At 46.0% G+C, this 18,705-nt stretch overlaps 1 protein-coding gene across 3 annotated transcripts in view; it reads right to left on the bottom strand.

The window, feature by feature from the left end:
• The window catches only part of STK38 (serine/threonine kinase 38), a 61,015-nt gene that overhangs the window by 30,630 nt on the left and 11,680 nt on the right, over positions 1-18,705 (bottom strand). For all 3 annotated transcript variants that reach the window (XM_056137358.1, XM_056137357.1, XM_056137356.1), the window contains exons 3-4: positions 5,761-5,812; positions 2,709-2,831 (exon numbers count right to left, since the gene is read on the bottom strand). In XM_056137358.1, coding sequence (XP_055993333.1) covers positions 2,709-2,831; positions 5,761-5,812 — 175 coding nt within the window. The remainder of the gene's footprint in view (positions 1-2,708; positions 2,832-5,760; positions 5,813-18,705) is intronic.

Genomic DNA, 18,705 nt, shown 5'->3' with positions numbered 1-18,705 from the left:
AAGTCTTAAATGGAAAACGTTACTGGAGCTCGCTCGAGCAAATTGATGCACAACGGGACGACAGTGCCACAGGACAGTGCAGTGCTACTGTCTTGTTTACACTTTCGCAACCAATATGTAAAGTTCTCATTTTCTATCTCCTCCCCAAGAAAACCTGTTATACAAATGTTCATACACGTGAGTCAATTTAACAGAAATCTATTACGTACTATATTATTTGGATTATAGAAAATGAAAGTTTCTACTGTTCATTGTTTTCAGTTTGTGCCTTTTGGACATTTGTTTTTGGGCCACATCTAGAAGTGTTCTGGGCTTACTCCTAGCTCTGCACTCAAACAACATATTTGGAAATTTTTTCTTTTGTTTTTCTTTTCCAGGAGAAACAGAAGGTGCTTTTGTTATGGGTTTTATTTTCAGGGCTCAAGAGACTATATATTCTGTCAGGGAGCAACTCCAGGTCAGCTACATGCAAGACAAATGCCCTCCCTACTGTACCATCACTCCAGCACATACTATTTTTTGAGCTGATTTGTGGTGTTTTCCCAGGGGATTTTTTTTTCCTGCAGGGGTCATGGGTGGGAGGGTTGTTGGGCCACACCCAGCAATCACTGTATCACTGTCATCCCGTTGATCTTCGATTTACTTAAGCAGGCACCAGTAACATTTCTATTCCTCCCAGCCCTGAGATTTTAATAGCCTCTTCTTATTCGTCTTTTCCCAAAGAGTGGAGGCTCTTTTGAGGTGAGGGGAATGAGATTTACTGTCGTTACTGTATCTGGCATATTGAATACGCCACGGGGAGCTTGCTCCTGGCTCTGCACTTCAGGAATTACTCCTGGCTGTGCTTGGACGCTGGGAATCAAATTCACATCAGTCAAGACAAGCGCCCTACATGTTGTTCCTACCTCTCCAGCTCTGGACTTCCATCCCTGGCTGTGCTCAGGGATCGTTCTGGCAGTGTGTGGATGACGCTGTGTTGCGGGACATGGTATCAGACTCCAGATTTGCACAAGTGCCTTGACCCCAATACCAGCTTACCAGCTTTCCATCTTCCAAGGAAGTTTTTTTTTTTTTGCAGGAAAGGGGAATTCTGAGGTTTTAGGGCCACATCCAGAAGTGCTAGTCCTGGTCCTAATGCTCATAAATTACCGTTGGCAGTGGTCAAGGGACCACATGTGGTGCCAGGGACTGAACCAGGGTTGGTGGCATACAATGCAAGGATCTCTTTGTATTATCTCTATAGGCTTCAAGGGAATATATTTTTTTTATCTTGGTGTTTCTCATTTTTATATATATATATATATATATATATATAATCACCATGAGATACACAATTACAAAGCTGTTCATGATTTGGTTTCATACAACGTTCCAATACACACTGCTGCTCCACCAGTGTCCATTTCTCACCGCCAATGTTCCCAGTCTCCCTCACGTCATCCTCTCCTTGTCCCCCGCCCCCACCTCAAATAATTTATCAATGTTCTCATATGTAAGAGTTTTATCTGTAGCTGGTTTGACAGAAAATTTTGTTTTATTTTTTTGCTTTTTTGGGGGGAGGGGTCACACCCGGACATTGCACAGGGGTTACTCCTGGCTCTGCACTCAGGAATTACCCCTGGCGGTGCTCGGGGGACCGTATGGGATGCTGGGAATCGAACCCAGGTTGGCCACGTGCAAGGCAAACGCCCTACCCGCTGTGCTATCACTCCAGCCCCCGGACAGGAAAATTTTAATGACACCTAATAAAATACATTTCCTACCAGAAAAAAAAAAGATAAAAATTTCAAAACGCAAAAATGGATTCGTAATGATAACAGGCGAGAAGCACTCATGAACAAGTACTGACGTCCTTCTCCTTTTCAGTATTTCTTCCAGTCAATACTTGAAGCATTAACATCGGCTCTGAAAAGCAGAGAGCAGAGATCTGGGACTGCAGAACTAGGAAGACAGAGCAGTGAAGATGCAGAGCTGGAGCGACAGCTCGGCGGGTACGGCACTGCCCGGCACGCTACCGACCCACACCCACGCCCGGGCATATCGCATACGATCCCCCGAGCATCTCCAGGAGTAACTCCTGAGTGCAGAGCCAGGAGGAGCCCCTGGACATCACTGGGCGTGATCCAAAAAGCAAAGCAATAAAATAAATAAAAAAAGCTGCAGTGCTGGGCTTGCTCTTCAACAAGTGTTCGTCCCTGGAACTGTGTCTCACTTCATGTCTCTTTCTTTGCTTGCTTCGACTTTGGAGAAGCCCGAGTTCTCTCCTGAGTACACACTTCTCCCTCTTTCTCCTATCTTTCTATAAAAAACTATAAAGTTTCAATAAAGGCTATCTTGCTTCACACACACACACACACACACACACACACACACACACACACAATACTGCACGGATTAAGGTGCATGCCTTGCATGCATCCAACCCTGATCTGATCCCCAGCACCACATGGTATCCTGAGTGTTGTTGTGTGCATCTGTGGAGACCCCTGAGCACTGTGGGGGTGGTCCAGGCAATCCCAGAACTGCTGAGTACCACATTCTCAGGGAATCGCCTCTGAGCACCACTTCGGTTTTCCCAAAAAAGAATGTGAGGCTAACAAGCTTGACCTACCTGTCTCATATTTCAATTGCATCAACAATATTAGAATATTAGAAGCCTCTAAGTTCGTTAGTATTTTTGCTTTTGATAAGTAAATATGCTTTTTTACCTCACCAAATGCTCCTCTGCCTATCACTTTTAAAGACTCAAAGTCTTCCAATCCAAGTCTTGTTCTTTTCAAACGGAGAAATTCTGTTTCCTTCCGAGCATGTGCTGATCTTCTTAGTCGTTTCTAGAGTTTGAATACAGAGGAAGAGTCACAAATGAATCTCGGGAGAGCGGCAAGCTGCAGAGATGTCTCTGGACCTCTCACGAGGCTGATTTCGCCAGGGCGCCTCAGAGTGGGGCACTCCAGAACCCAATCACCACCATGCTCATGGCCAATCTTCAAGGCTGCTATGGAGCCCCTCATGCATGACAATGAATCTGCTGAAAGACCCAGGTAGGTGGGACCAGTGACTGAAATCTTGAGGCTTCACAGAGTCAGAGATGGGTGACCTCCCCCTACCTCCCCTGCCCTTCAAGTTTCCTGGCTGTCACGCCCAACAACTGCCTCTGGGGGCCATTTAAGGGTATTAAGGGCCATGATCCAGAGACTCACAGTGAATCTCCCGGAAGAGAGCAGCCCACCGCAGAGATGCCTCCCGACCCCAAATATTCAAAAATTTAGAATTCCAGGGGCACATGGCCACTTTCGCGGCTACATGACATCTCATACTATTCATAACAAGCAATACAAAATAAATTATTTAGCATCTGCCTATAGGGCAGGCTTGAGTGGTGGTGGGAAAACTGGAAATAATGGTGGTGGGACTGGTGTTGAAATACTGGATGTAATCAAATATTATGAACAACTTTAAGAAAATCACTGTCACTGTCCTCCCATTGTTCATCGATTTGTTCGAGTGGGCCCCATAACATTGTGTGATTTGTTACTGTGTTTGGCATATCGAGTACATCACGGGGAGCTTGCCAGGCTCTGCCCTGCGGGCGAGATACTCTCGGTAGCTTGCTGGGCTCTCGAGAGGGGCGGAGGAATCGAACTCGGGTCAGCCATGTTGGCTGTGTACAAGGCAAATGCCCTACCCGCTCTGTTACTTTAAGAAAATCACAATCACGAGCATCCTGTTGTTTGTTGATTGCCTCGAGCAGGCACCAGTAACGTCTCCTTCGTCCTAGCCCTGAGATTCTAAAAAGTGCCACATTCAAGGATCTTTCAGGGTTAGGAGAATGAGACCTAACATTGTTACTGGTATCTGGCATATTGGGTATGCCACAGGGAGTTTGCCAGACTCTGCCGTGTGGGCAGGTTACATTCGGTAGCCTGACAAGTTGTCCAAAGCAAGAATGAGATAATAAGATGTCATGTGGCCGCAAATGCAGCCGCGCACTTCCGGGAGCTGGGTTTTATAGTCTCTGGGTCTTGGCTGATGATGGAATTACATGGGGGGGGGGGGGGGGCGCAGTTGGTAGGTGTGACCCCCGCCTACTGGAAGATGGAGGATCTGGGTGGAGGATGCCCAGCCTTGATCCGAGCAGAACCCTGGCAGCCGAAGACCTCCAGAACCAGCCACAACCATGCTTTAAGAAAATGAAATTGAAAAATTAAAAAAATAGAGGAAAGAATAGGAAAGAGAAGAAACTTCATAACAAACCTGTATTTGTGACTTCGACGCATCTGAAAAGCAAAGCTGCATCTGCCTAAACATTTTCTTTTCAAGGGTGAAACCACTATATAAGGACCCAGAGAAAGTCATTTTTCCCTTGTCCCACCTTCAGATACAATAACCAACCCAGCCTGAAGAAAAAGATGCCTCCTTTAGAACTTAGATTAATTAAGTCTACAATCTACTATGTAAACTTATGAAGGAAGGATAAACAATCAACATTCTTCTTTAACCTGTTTCCTGTTAAAATTTTTTTAGTTTAACTTCTCTCTCCCTCTTGGAGATCCTGGCAAGTTACCGAGAGTATCTCACCCGCATGGCAAAGCCTGGCAAGCTCCCCGTGACATATTCGATATGCCACACAGTAACAGCAAGTCTCACAATGTTTCTGGAGCAAATCAATGAATAACAGGAGGACAGTACTACAGTGCAGTGCTAACTACACTGTTTCTCGTTTTTTTTTTTTTTTAAATGCAGTTCATTTTATGCTCTTTTCAAGTCTCAGGTTCTTGGATTTTTTTTTAACCATTTTCCTGTGATTCATTCCTATTTTTTTTCTCTTGTTTTGCTTTTTTTGGTTTTTCTGTTGTTGTTTCTGGAGGGGGAGCAGTCTGGGCCATACTCAGTGGTATTCAGGGCTAACTTCTGGCTCTGGGCTCAGAAATCACCCCTGTTGGGGCTCCTGGGACCATATGTGGTGCCAGGGAATAAACCAGGTCAGCTGCATGTAAGGCAAGCACTTTAACCCTTGTACTAACTCCCAAGCACCAATTCATATTTTCATTTATTTGTGGGGAGGACCATACCTGAGGTGCTCAGTACTTACTCGTCATTCGATGCTCAGTGTCAATTCTGGCAGGGCTCAGGGGACCATATGTGGAGCCAGGGATCGAACCCAGATCAGGTAAGTGCAAGGCAAGCCCCTTTCCTGCAGGACTACTCTAGCCCCTCCTAATTTTAGAGGCATTCCCTCTGCCATTTAGTTCTTTATACTGTTTTCCATAAAATTACATCATCCTCCTACCACATCTGTGGGCTGGGGGAGGGAAGATGATTTTGAGAAATAGTTTTCCTTGATAGGACCTTTTCAGTGACTTCTGTAAATATGCAACAATTTGCATTTACTTTTGATTTTATCTCATCTTACTCTTGGAATCCTAGATCTAATTAATTTGTTAAAAATGTACAAGGGAGTGGGGCTGGAGCGATAGCACAGCGGGTAGGGTGTTTGCCTTGCACGCGGCCAACCTGGGTTTAATCCCCAGCATCCCATATGGTGCCCAGAGCACTGCCAGGAGTAATTCCTGAGTGCAGAGCCAGGAGTAACCCCTGTGTATCGCCAGGTGTGACCCAAAAAGCAAAAAAAAAAAAAAAAAACCCAATCTCCTATTACTAAGCTAAAATCCTTCCCTCCATTCACCAAGACTAACAACCATCTGGACAGGAAAAGCCCTGCCATGCTAGTTTCAGGAGGAAATTTCCAATAATAATTACCTCTTCATCTTTAAGGCCTTCTTCTTCCATCACTTTTTCTAACTTCTTTTGTCTAAGAAAAAATAAAGATTTGAAGTAACGTTTTAAAATGGTTTAAATGATAAAAACAGGTACGTCTTAAAAATCTAAAGAGATAATAAGCTAAGTTACTAAAGCAGGTGAAATGATTCCCACCCATAGTTGGTTCTGCATTTTGAGAAAGACTGTACAGATGTTAATGCAACAAAGAGTCTTATTTTGAAACAGAAGTTTTCTCTCTTCTTTCTTCTTTGGCTGTATTTCCTCCTTAAGAAACCACAAACCAGTTGGTGTATGATACCCTCTTATATCAGGATGTTTCTCTCCTGTCTGTCTGACTGAAACCTACTTCCTTTATTTTCACATCTTCCTCTTCCTCCCTACCGCAAGCAAAGACTAATAAACAAGAAAGGTAAAGGCAGAAGTTAAGACATGGAGTGTGTGTGTGTGTGTGTGTGTGTGTGTGTGTGTGTGTGTGTGTGTCTATGGGGGGGAAGGGCAGGGAAACCTGTGATCAGTATCACCATCAAAAAATACAACTCTAAATACTGGAGGGCTGAATTTAGAAACTGAATCAAATAGCATTTTAGAGCTACGGTTGCTTGTTGATCTAATAAAACTGGAAACCTAGTCCACGCACTATGTATTTAGCATGACAGATGAAAGCATATGGACTGGATATCCCTCCTATCATTCATCACCACTCCAGAAAACAAACAATACGTGCAGGATGAAGAAGAAGAAAGCCCAGCACAGGTGTGGGGAGCAGAGCGCGTGCCTAGTGGCTGAGACCCACAGACCTGATGCCACGGAGCAGTGGCAACCTGAGTTTTCTACGTTAGATAAGAGGCCGATGGACTGGCAGCGAAAGCAAGCAACAAAGACTGAGGCAGCGTGAAAGCAATGACAATCATCCAGATGTGCAGGGAAGTTCTGGAAATACAACTCAAAATTTCGAAAGAGAGGCACAGAGCAATTGTAATGATGTCGAAATTGTAGATGGCGTCAAGAGAAAAAGTCTTGAATTTCTTGCATGGGAGAGAAATGATCCACTAACCAAGAAGAAACAGAGAAGCAGGAGAAACATACAGAAAGACATGACGTGATAATGAAGTTTATTTTGGTCAGTGAACACTTATTTCAGTCAAAGTATTTTGCCCCAGCCTAAGGGCCTTGCTCTGAGCTGGCCGGCACATTTCCCAAGCTCCGGGCTGCCTCTTCCTCACTAACCCAGGATCAAAATAGATGTATATTCTTGACTTAAGTCTGACTGAGAAATAATTCCTATCTTTTTTAAGCATCAAATTATTTTAGATGACTTAAAAAAAACAAAACACTATACACATATCCAAAGACAAAAAAGGGGGGTAGGGCAAGGACATTGTTGGGTGTCCGATATGAAGTGTCTTTTTCTAAGGGTCTCCCAAAACAAACCCTTTTGATAAAAGTAAGAGTACAGAGGCTGGAGAGATAGCACAGCAGGTAGGGCATTTGCCTTGCACGCGGCCGACCCAGGTTCGATTCCCAGCATCCCACATGGTCCCCTGAGCACCGCCAGGAGTGACTCCTGAGTGAAGAACCAGGAGTAACCCCTGTGCATTGCTAGGGGTGACCCAAAATAAAAAAAAAAAAAAAAGTAAGAGTACAGGGTCAGAGCCCTTACTAAGGGCAGGACACTTGCCTTGATAAGTCATCTTTTTTTTTTTTTTTTTTGGCATTTGGGTCACACCCAGTGATGTTCAGGGGCTATTCCTGACTCTGCACTCAGGAACTACTCCTGACGGTGATCTGGGAACCATGGGATGCCAGGGATCAAACCTGGGTCGGCTGCATGCAAGGCAAACACCCTACCCGCTGTGCTATCTCTCTGGCCACAGGGCATTTGCCTTGAAGGAGCATATAGGATGCTGGATGACCAGAGTTTAATCCCCCACCTCTTATATGGTCCTCCAAGCACTGCCCGGCTGGGAGTGATTCCTTAGCAGAGCCAGGAGTATGCCCTGGGCCACCACTAAAAATAAAAAATAATTAAATAATATATTGCTAAAATGAGTGTAATATTAAAATCACATTACAAATTCATGGGATCAGATGAGTAAGAAACGGTACCCAAAATACCAGAAAGTGAAAGAAAGAAAGAAAGAAAGAAAGGAAGGAAGGAAGGAAGGAAGAAGCAAGCATTCACATTGCTCATGTATGCCCACCTTTTTCCTTCTAATTGCCAAAATATTTTGAAATACACATCAATATCTATAAACATACTAGAGGGAGAAGTGGTAGTTTTAGCATGTAAATTAATTCTATTTCAATATTTAAATAGCTGTAAAGAGTAAGAATAAGAAAAGTACAAGCCCAACATCATGGCAATAACTTAAGAAATCAACTGTTTATTTCATCTGATTTGTGCCTTGAAAAAAAACACGTGCCTTCACACCCTCTGACCATGTTTTTCAGAACGCATACGCCATGGTGGGCTAGAAGTCCAACGTGCTATCATACAATGTGTCATCGAGACAGTCATTCTGACTATATTTTAGATACAATTCAAACTCATGTTTTCCAACATCTTTATAAAAAGTGGTAAATTGGGGTCAGTAAATAACTGTCTGAGAGTTCAGAATCAATTTCTGGACATAATCAGAGTCTTTCGTTAGACAATGTATCCAGAAAAAGCCTATCATGCAGAATTATCCACAGTAATGATTACTGGGATCGAAGCAACAAACACCATCAGTTCACCAAAACTGACAAGCTCAGCCTGAAATGAAACTGGCAAATGACTTCCTCCATGAGATAATACCAAGGAATTACTGTAAGCTTTGTCAGACTCATTCATGATAGTTTTGTGATTATACAAGAAAATGGCCACATTTTTAGAAATGCTTACTAATGGAAGAACTGAAATGACAGGTGTTTGGCCTTAGTTTTCTTTCTTTCTTTCTGGGCACATGACCCCAGTGGTGCTCAGGGCTTACTCCGGCTCTGCAGTCAGGAACCAATCTTGGCATGGATGAAGACCGTATCTTGATCACATCCAGGTCAGCCACATACAAGGCAAGCGACCTACCCATTGTACTCTTTCTCCAGACTTAAGACTTTTTACTTATTTTATTTATATTTTTACAGTACCGACAATAAAACCATTGCTGCACCACATCTCTGACCTTGCACGTTGCAATAACAACAAAACATCAAGACCGTGACATTGGAAAATGTTACCTAAGAAAGTAAGATTAAACACACACACACACACACACACACACACACAAACACACACACCACGGCTAGACAGACAGCTCAACAGGCTACAGCACATACTATAGTGTGTTGATCTTGGAGGCCCAAGTTCAACACCCAGAAACTCCTGGTCTCCTGAGAGGCACTGGGTGTGGCCAAAAAAAATCATACTGTATATAGCAACCACTAAAATATATTTTGGGGGCCAGAGAAACAGAATACTAAGAATTAAGAATTAAGAATACTAAGCAGCCTTGCAAGTGGCTGCTTCTGGTCAGCCCTGGGATCAATCCCTGGCACTGCAGAAGGTTTTCTGATTACTATCCTAGGTCACTCCTGATCAGAAACAGCCAAGTGTGGCCCAAAAACCAAAAAAAGTGATAAAATAGAACACATTGTTGATTTTTTTTTTTTTTTTGCTTTTTTTTGGGTCACACCCAGCGATGCTCAGGAGTTAACTCCTGTCTCTGCACTCAGGAATTACTCCTGGTGGTGCTTGGGGGACCATATGGGATGTTTGGGATTGAACTTGGGTCGGCTGCGTGCAAGGCAGATGCCCTACCCGCTGTACTATTGCTCTGGTCCCGATTTTTTTTTTCAAAGCTCAAAATGTGTAGGGTCAAGGGATAGTACAAAGGTCAAGGTGTTTGCCATTCACATGGGTCAACACCGGCTCAATTCCCAACATCCCATATGATCCTCTAAGCACTAATAATAGGAGTGATCCCTGAGCAGAGAGCCAGCCGTAGGCTCCAAGCACCACCAGATGTGGCCCAGAAACCCCAAAAATGAAAGGTCGGAATGTGTAACATAAAAACACATTCTTGGGGCCACAGAGATAGTACAACGGGTAGGGCATTTGCCTTGCACATGGCCGACCTGGGTTCAATCCTCGGCAAATCATATGGTCCCCCAAGCACCGCCAGGAGTAACCCCTGAGCATTGCCGGGTGTGACCCAAAAAGGAAAAAAAACGACCAACCACATTCCTGACCACCACTTAAAGATAGCCCCCTTTTCTAAGTCCAATTTCATTTAGCTGTCTCCACCCACCCCTTCAGTGACTAATTCAAATAGGGGGAGGGGAGAGGGGGATAAGGTGGAAGAAAGGAAGAGAGGAAGGGAAGGAGACAGAGGAGGGTGAAAGATGGAGAAAGAGAGGGAGAGGGAGAAAGAGGGACAGAGTGTCAGGGACCAAACCCAGGGCCTCACACATGCACGCCAAGTGCTCTGAAGTGCCCTACCACATCCCGCCCCAAGGAGTCACATTGTTTCATTCGCACTACAAGAGAACTGAGTAGACAGTATTTCTTCTCATTTCTGAAATATTAAGACCAGAACAAACTATAGAAGTAAAGTGATAGTTTGGGCAGGAGGGACAGGCACTTCCTTGCATGCGACTGACAGGGATTGATCCCCCAAACCCCACCAAGAATGATCCTGAACACAGAGCCAGGAGTAAAACCTGAGAACTGCTGAGTGTGGTCCCCAAACCAAAAGTGATTATCTGATTTTGAGGTTTAAGAAAATTCCTGGACTGGAGCGATAGCACAGTGGGTAGGGCGTTTGCCTTGCACGCAGCCAACATGGCCGATACAGGTTCGATTCCCGGCATCCCATATGGTCCCCCGAGCACCATCAGGAGTGATTCATGAGTGCATGAGCCAGGAGTGACCCCTGAGCATCGCCGGGTGTGACCCAAAAAGCAAAAAAAGAAAATTCCTAAGGAATCATCTAAAAATGAGTATCACACAGATTTTGGCGGGAGAGGGATGAGGGATGCTCCCAAGGGGTGACCAGGAGGCCTGGGCTCCTGTGGTTCTCAGGCAAGCATCAAACCAGTTCCAAGCCAACTAGAGCACGTGGTGCCTCCGGGCCCTGTGCTGTAAGGGCCTACATCCAGGCCACCCCAACAGGACCAGAAGGTCTTCAGGGCCATGCCGTGCAGTGGGCGGGAAGATCCGGGGCTGCACCGGGGGATGCCGAGGGGACCATACAGAGCTAGGGATTGAATGGGGCCAGCGGCATGCAAGACACATGCCTTAACCCCTGGAGTACCGCTCCAGAACGTAGTCCGTGACACACTAGAGGATTTAACCCATCCTGGGGTTTAAATAAAACAAACACATGCTCAACAAGAATATTTACATATCACAATTCAGTATCGGATCAGAACAATGGAGACACAGAAAAACCTGGTTAAGAATAACTAGGAGCGGGAACTGGATAGCACAGCGAGTAGGGCATTTGCCTTGCATATGGCCGACTGGGGTTCAATTCCCAGCATCCCATATAGTCCCCCTGAGCACCGCCAGGAGTAATTCCTGAGTGCAGAGACAGGAGTAACCCCTGTGCATCGCCAAGTGTGACCCAAAACGCAAAAAACAAACAAAAAAGCATATCTAGGAGGAGGGGAAGCAGATGGCTCACAGGCTAACGTGTATGCCCTGCAAGCTGGAGCCTCAGGGTTGGTCGTCCAGCGCGTGGCCCCAGTGACAACCCCCCACCTCAAAATAAAACAGTATCTAGAGAAATAACAGAACATGCCAATTTTCTGTGGGTAAAATGTGAGGGAAGTTTTAACTTGATTTGGTAAAGAGCACCTTCGTAAGGTGCACACTCACGATCACCATCCTCCTGTTGTTTGTCGATTGCCTGGAGCAGGCACCAGAAATGTCTCCTGCATCCTAGCCCTGAGATTCTAAAAAGTGCCACATTCAAGGCTCTTTCAGGGTTAGGAGAACGAGACTCATCACTGTTACTGGTATTTGGCATATTGGGTACGCCACGGGGAGTTTGCCGGACTCTGCCGTGTGGGCAGGCTACATTCGGTGGCCTGCCAGGTTGTCAAACCAAGAATGAGATAATAAGATGTCACTTTTGGGAGCAGGGTTTTATAGTCTCTGGGTCTGGGCCGTTGATGGGATTACATGGCGCCAGGGAGTCAGTTGGTGGGTGTGACCCCCGCCTACTGGAAGATGGAGGATCTGGGTGGAGGATGCTCAGCCCCGATCCGAGCAGGCTTGGAGATCTCAGCCCCGGGACCCGCATGCCTGAGTTCCTCTGCCGGTACCTTCATGCATGTGGAGAGTGGTCTCAGCATGGGTACACACTATTACTGACCAAAGAACTGTATATTGTATTTTTGTGGCTTGTTTGACAAGGGAGGGGAGGCTGGGCCACACCAGGTGCGCAGGGCATACTCCTGACTCTGTGCTCAGGGATCACTCCTGGCAGGCCTGGGGGACCATACGGGATACCAGGGACTAAAACCCAGGGTGGCTGCAAGCAAGGCAAGTAAGATTGCTCTGACCCCTTTGTAGCTTTCATTCATCGACCAAGCGTTGTCATGGAGAACAGAAACAAGATATTCTGCAAGAGAAAATATGTTCCTTAGTTTTTATTTCACACATAAATTCTCCAAGTGATTTTTTTTTGCGACTAACTAGACAATTTTCAATACCAACTGGTTACCTAGATCACATGAGAAAGAGAATTAGTGTGTCTAAAGAAGTTGGCAGGGGCCATTCCTGCAGGGAAAACAGACTAACTATGGAAGACAAATACTCACTGCTGAAGGGATCCAGCTTATCATCTATTAGCAGCATTACCTCAGACTGCCAAACACCACTTGACAACACTGCGTGCAGACGTGGGAGTTAGCCGTTTGAAATAAACCAGAAAGAATGTGCTACAGAATTTCTACGAACTTGTCCAATGTTCTTATTTTTCAATTTAATAAAGGAAACAATTCCCCAATTATCTTTAGGGGTTTTTTTTCCTACCTCCCCTGCCCTCGCAGGGAGTCTTTTGCTTCAAATATATCCTAGTTCTCCTGGGGCCGGAGCAATAGCACAGCGGGTAGGGCATTTGCCTTGCACACGGCCGACCCGGGTTCGATTCCCAGCATCCCATATGGTGCCCTGAGCACTGCCAGGAATAATTCCTGAGCGCAAAGCCAGGAGTCACCCCTGAGTATCACCAGGTGTGACCCAAAAAGAAAAGAATATATACATATGTGTGCGCGTGTGTGTGTGTGTGTGTGTGTGTGTGTGTATGTGCTCTAACTGACATGGTACAAAAGCTGTGTAGAGATGAGAGAAATATTACCCATATTAAAGGTATCTAGAGGAGGAACTTAAATAAATGAAAAATTGTATCACCTATCACCACTTGATCTCAAAACCTACTAGCCCACAGACAGAAAATACTTATGTGCACTGGAGCACAGGCTCTGCAGGGAGGAGGCCCAGGTTCAAACTCAAGTGATCCGGAGAGGGGCTGGCACGATAGCACAGCGGGCATGGTTTACCTCGCACAAGGCTGACCCAAGTTCGATTCCCAGCATCCCATATGGTGCCCCGAGCACCGCCAGGAGTAATTCCTGAGTGCAGACAGAGCCATGAGTAACCCCTGAGGGGCTGGAGTGATAGCACAGTGGGTAGGGCGTTTGCCTTGCACGAGGCTGACCCAAGTTCGATTCCCAGAATAACATATGGTCCCCCAAGCACTGCCAGTAGTAATTCCTGAGCGCAGAGCCAGGAGTAGCCCCTGTGCATCACCAGGTGTGACCCAAAAAGAAAAAAAAGAAGTAAATACATGATCCCGAGTGCCACTAAGAGCAGTTCCTAAGCACTGCTGCCATAAACTCCCTATCCACCCCCAAAGAAAAGTCACTGGCCCAGTACTTATTATTTCAAACCTCACCTTATTCATAATAAAATGCTAATATTCAATAGTCTCATATCAGTATAACTATGCTTATTTAACAAGATATGGTTTCCCACCCTATAAGATCAAAGCTTAAAAATTCATTTCTGTTCTAATACAGTTTACTTACTACCGAAAACCAGCATTTTGTTTTGTTCCCAAGATTTCCTTATTTACCGGAAAAAATTCCCTTATGCTGCTGTTCCACTGAGTTTTTTCATTATGGATATCACATTATCTTTTTTTGCATCGGTCAAATGCTTTTACTTTTCTTCTTTACTATTTTAACCTGCAAAATTCCATGGACTGATTTTGGAGGGTTTTTGGGAGGACTGGAGTAGTGGGCACACCTGGCAGTACTCAGGGGACCTGGGTTAGCGACATGCGAGGCAAACACCCTAGCCAATGTACTATCACCCCATCCTCCGGGGACTGATTTGCTATTGTTGTTGCTGTTATTGTTGTTCGGGGGGGGGGGGGGGGGGGGGGGGGGGTCACGCCCAGGATCCTCAGGGGTTAACTCCTAAAACTCAGCGTCTTAACAACAAAACCTAAAATATTATTAAATCAGACTAGCACGTTCCAAACTAAGTATCCACTCATATAGAAGAAGGTTCTCAGGGTCAGAGAAATAGTACCGGGGCTAAAGCACTTCTCGGGGAGCTGGGAGAGAAGGGACCACGAGACAAAGAGAGCTGGAACAAGCACCCTGGACAAGAACTCCACGTTGAAAGGAGGTAAAGGGACCAACAAGACGTGGAGTAGCTGTACTGTAAACGAGGGGGGCCCGGGACAGGCTGCGGAAATGGGGGCAGGAGGGAAACGGGTGCCACCGGTGATGGAAAACGCACATTGGTGAGGGGAAGTGTGAGTTTTCACACGACACAACAAGCAGGGAATCGAGGTGATGGGCGAAGGCAGCCCACGCAGGCCGGGTGCAGGCAGGACATCTGTCGTCCGATTTCTCCCTTCGCGGCACAGTCGTCGTCGTCGTCACGGCCCTAGTCTCGGTCACCAGAGTGCCATCATCCTGGTCTCCTCGCGGACCTCAAAGTCTTCAAAGTCTCCGTTTTCCTCCTCGTCTCCTTGTGGTCTTTGCTTCGTTGCTGTGCCCGCTTTCTCTCTTCTTCCTTGTGCTCTGCTCCTGAGTGGCCTTGTGCTCTTTTCTCTCTGTCTCTGACTCTGTCTTCGCAGTCTCTCCAGTTGTGCTCTTCTCTGAAGTCCCCTGCTCATCCTCTTCTAACTCCCGCTCCTCTAACCTTCTAAACTTCTGACCTCTCACCTCCCCGCAGCCCCTTACAGCATAGTTCAGATAGAAATCACGTAGGGTGGGATGCAAAAGTGGGGTTGAACATTAACAAAGAGAGGTCAGGCCACTCCTCCAGGAGATCAACTCGAGGACCAAATCTCATCTAAGGCGATTACTCCGGATTACTAGGAAATCCCCTCAAGGCGGGATTCCATTCAGGGTGTGTCGCTTTCTTCTTTCCTCAGCTAGTAATCCACCTAAATAGTCTTAGTAAATCTACTTCTTACACTCTTTCTAGCAATGTCATTTTGTATGAGCAAAGTAAGAGAAAGATCAAGCTTGAAGTTTGGTTCTTCCTGAGGACATCTCACTATATATTCCAGACCACAGTCCTCAGGCCAGTTCGTCTTCCTAACCCCAGCAGGGTCCTTACTCAGTTACCTCTTTTGGGTCATGACAGAGTTAGTCCATGACCGTGCTCTTAACTTATAGTTAAGCATTATGGCACCTGGCCTAGCCCATTTCGATGCCAGGGTAGCTCACAGCTTGTCCCAGGTCCATCAGTCCCTCGTCGGGACCCTGCTCTTGGAGTGCTAGGAATTAAGGGCAACTGAGGCTTAAGTCAGGTACATACAGATGCCCAGGATAAGTATTATTTTGAAGTCATTTAACTCCCATGTCACACAGCATAGCATCACCAGGGCTGAGACTAAGCCGAGAGCCATAAGGGGCTCCGGAGCAGAATGAGACGTGGCCCCCAAAACAAAACAGAACAACAGCTCTCAATTAAAAAGATTAACAAGAAAATGCTGATTTTGGAAAGTTAAAAATTTGCTTTTGTTTTGGCAGTGGTGCCCGATACCAAGGGAATCAAGGTATGAGCTGTACAGCTGAGCCATCCCTAGAGCAGTATGTTTCTGTATTGTTGAGGGTTTTTTCCCCTTTCTTTTCTCCTTGACTTTTGGGCCATACCTGGTGGTGCTCAGGGTTTACTCCTGGCTCTGCACTCAGAGATCACTCCCGGCAGTCTTGGAGAACCGTATGGGGTGCTGGGGATCAAACCCAGGTGAACCGTGGTCAAGGCAAGCGCTAAACACACTACATTCCGGCTTTTGGGAGTTGTTTTCATTAAACCATGGTTGAAAACAGAGGTCACTGTTGACCTCAGTTTAATCCAAAGCACCACATATGTCGATGTCCCCCCACAGCCTCCCACCATATACCACCAGGAGTGATCCCTGAGCACTGCCTCTCCCACACACACAAAATCGATAGAAAATAGCAAAAATTCACACACACACAAAAAAACATTCTAATGCTGACAAAGGTCTAACATGCTCTTCGTTAATGTTCATTAATGTAGTCTCTGAAAAAAAATTAAAACCACCAAAATTTTTATAAGCGCGTAAGATTTCAACTGATTTCAATTTATTTGGGGGGTGCAATATTTCCTTAAAAATTTATTTATTTATTGAATCACCGTGAGAACAGTCACAAAGCTTTTCAGTTCAAGTCTCGGTCAGTCATACAATGATCAAACACCTGTCCCTTCCCCAATACACATTTTCCACCACCAAGAACCCCAGTATACCCCACCCACCCACCCTCCGCCCGTGTGGCAGATTTCCACTTTACTCTCTCTCTACGTCAATCACATTCAATATTACGACAAAAGACCCAACACTGTTATTTGGAACCTTCCCCAACATTCAGACCTGCCACAAAGACATCATTAGAAAATTTGTTTTCCATTGCTGATTACGAAGAGCATATGATGTTGTGTGGCCTCAATAGCGGCCATGCAAATTTGGATTTCTGATATTTTAGTAATAAACCTAGAGGGATTACTGCCAGAATCAATCCCCTGGGTTCTGAGATTGGTATGTGTGCCTCTGGGATTACGGTCGGTCAGAAGCCAGAGGAGGCGTCTGAGGGTGGCAACCCGGAGCACTGTCATGATGGGGAGCAGGGCCGATTCCATCCCGCATCCCATGAAACCCCACATGCCTTGTCAATGCAGTCTCATACCTGGCTGTTCATTAGGCTCTAAAAGATGCAGGCCACCATGTCGCCGCCACAAAGGGGGACAGGCGGAGGGACAGACACCCTTCCCCTCCTAGGGCGGCAGGGGGTGCAATATTAATGTAAATCACAATGTAACATTAATCATAAAAACAAGGAGCCAAGGAGATAGCTCACAGCTATGCCAGCACATGGACCTGTATTCAATCCCTGGCATAGCTTTCTCCCAAACACAGCCAGTCATAACCCAGAGACTCCCAAGCACTAGCTGATTGGTGCTGGTAGAACCCAAACATTGCTGGGGTAGCCCTGGTGGTCGCCCTGCACTGGACCTGAGAAGCAACACACTGCCAAGCCTGAGTACTAAACTGTCTGGCCCAGATATCTGCCAAGTATCACAGGGAGTCCCTGGGGCTCCTGAGCACTGCTTGGGAGACCCCAAAACAAAAATAACTGCGTGATAAACCATGCATGATCTTGTTCTTGGAGAATGTGAAGGATATGTGTGTGTGTGTGTGTGTGTGTGTGTGTGTGTGTGTGTGCGCATATATATACGGCAGAGCCTGGCAAGCTCCCCGTGACGTATTTGATATGCCAAACACAGTAACAAGAAGTCTCACGAGGGAGACGTTACTGGGCCCGCTCGAGCAAATCGATGAACAACGGGAGGACCATCACCATCACGAATATATGAAGTATACAGCAGAATGGGCTGGAGCGATAGCAGAGAGGGTAGGGCGTTTGCCTTGCAAGTGGCCAACATGGCCGACCTAGTTTGAGTCCTCTGCCCCTCTCGGAGAACCCAGCAAGCTACCGAGAGTATCTCGCCCGCACAGCAGAGCCTGGCAAGCTCCCCGTGACGTATTCGATATGCCAGACACAGTAACAACAAAGTCTCCAATGGAGACGTTACTGGGCCCGCTCGAGCAACTTGATGAACAACGGGAGGACAGTGACAGTGACGGTGATACAGCAGAGTAGGCAGAAGTGAAAATCAACAATTATCAAATATAACAAGTACTCAAGAGCATTTGTTTTCTAACTACTATACCAGAAGAAGGGTCACAGTGAAAACAACTGTCAAGTTTCACAAGCCTACAGACACACTATGCAAATTTTTTTCTCAATTTCACATGGACCAGTCACTTACCTGGTTTAGTGAAAAGCAGCTAGTTGTCACCAGTTATAAAATAACAACACATCTCACAATGGAGACGTTACTGGTGCCTGCTCGAGCAAATCGATGAACAACGGGAGGACAGTGCTACAGTGCTATTATTGTAAGTGAGGAGATGCCTCCAAGGGGTGGAGCAAGGGTTTTGCACAGCGGAACAACGGATTAGGCCCCCAGCACCATATGGTACCCCAGTGTCACCAGAAGTGGTCCATGGGCATCACCAGGAGTGAAAGCACAGCGGGGAAGAGGTTTGCCTTTGTGCAGCTGATCCGGGTTCGATTCCCAGCATCCCATATGATTCCCAGAGCACCTCCAGGAGTAATTCCTGAGAGCAGACTCAGTAGTAATCCCTAAGCATCACCAGGTGTGACCCACAACCACCAGGAAAAAAAGCGAGAGAGAGAGAGAGAGAGAGAGAAAGAAAGAAAGAAAGAAAGAAAGAAAGAAAGAAAGAAAGAAAATTATTTCTGGATTCTATGAGACTAGAAGCAGTAAACTGGGCAAAATCAAGCAGAACGATCTTGAAATAATTA

This window comes from Sorex fumeus, unplaced genomic scaffold (genome assembly GCF_029834395.1).
Source record: "Sorex fumeus unplaced genomic scaffold, SorFum_2.1 ptg000123l, whole genome shotgun sequence".
NCBI lineage: Eukaryota > Metazoa > Chordata > Mammalia > Eulipotyphla > Soricidae > Sorex > Sorex fumeus.
This window is presented reverse-complemented; position numbering and strand designations above follow the sequence as displayed.